Below are 691 nucleotides of genomic sequence, written 5' to 3'. Positions count from 1 at the left end.
ATCCACCAAAGTGTTTAACGGTTGCGAATGGCGATTTTAGTGGTTCTTCGCCCTTGGTTTTGCAAGATTGCGATATCGCTGAACAAGCTGAGGATGGTAGATCGTTTTGGGAATTTAATGAATATTCTCAATTACAAATTAAAGGTACCAATGCCTGTTTAAATCAAGTTAACAAGGCAGGAACCGGAATAGGTGTGACAAAACTCGATTTGAATGGGACAGCCACATCAACTATAAATGCTTTACACACTCTTGATGCCGCAATTGACAAAGATATCGCAACTTATTGGGCTTCAGTTCCATTTGATAAGAATGATGAAAACAAGATTCTAATTAATTTGTCAACAAATGGGACCTACCAACTAAAGAATTTAAGAATAGACTGGGAATTCCCACCATTTACGTATTCAATTTCAGCAAAAGTGGATGGTCAGATGAAGGAGGTCGTGAAAGTTGAAGGAAACCCTTCTAATACTACTTTAAATGAGATGAACGGCGTTATTTCGGACTTTATTCAAATAGTTATGGAGAAGCCACATCCAAGATATGGAAAGTATTCTGACAAATATTTGTATGGTATTAGAGAAGTTGAGTTAACCACAAATAATTTAAGATCTGTTGTTTCATTTTGTGGTGATGCCGCAGTAACAAAAGATGCAAGAGACAAATATTTCTTAAATTATGTAGAGGA

At 36.2% G+C, this 691-nt stretch overlaps 1 protein-coding gene across 1 annotated transcript in view; it reads left to right on the top strand.

The window, feature by feature from the left end:
• FG386_000474 (uncharacterized protein) overlaps positions 1–571 on the top strand; it is a gene marked incomplete at both ends in the record, with an annotated part of 1,170 nt that extends 599 nt beyond the window's left edge. Inside the window, one exon of the mRNA XM_067339615.1 lies at positions 177–571. Within this exon, the coding sequence (XP_067196200.1) occupies positions 177–571 (395 nt within the window). The remainder of the gene's footprint in view (positions 1–176) is intronic.
• Between the last annotated feature and the right edge of the window lie 120 nt (positions 572–691).

Source organism: Cryptosporidium ryanae (assembly GCF_009792415.1).
Source record: "Cryptosporidium ryanae isolate 45019 chromosome Unknown contig_131, whole genome shotgun sequence".
In the NCBI taxonomy this organism is placed as follows: Eukaryota; Apicomplexa; class Conoidasida; order Eucoccidiorida; family Cryptosporidiidae; genus Cryptosporidium; species Cryptosporidium ryanae.
This window is presented reverse-complemented; position numbering and strand designations above follow the sequence as displayed.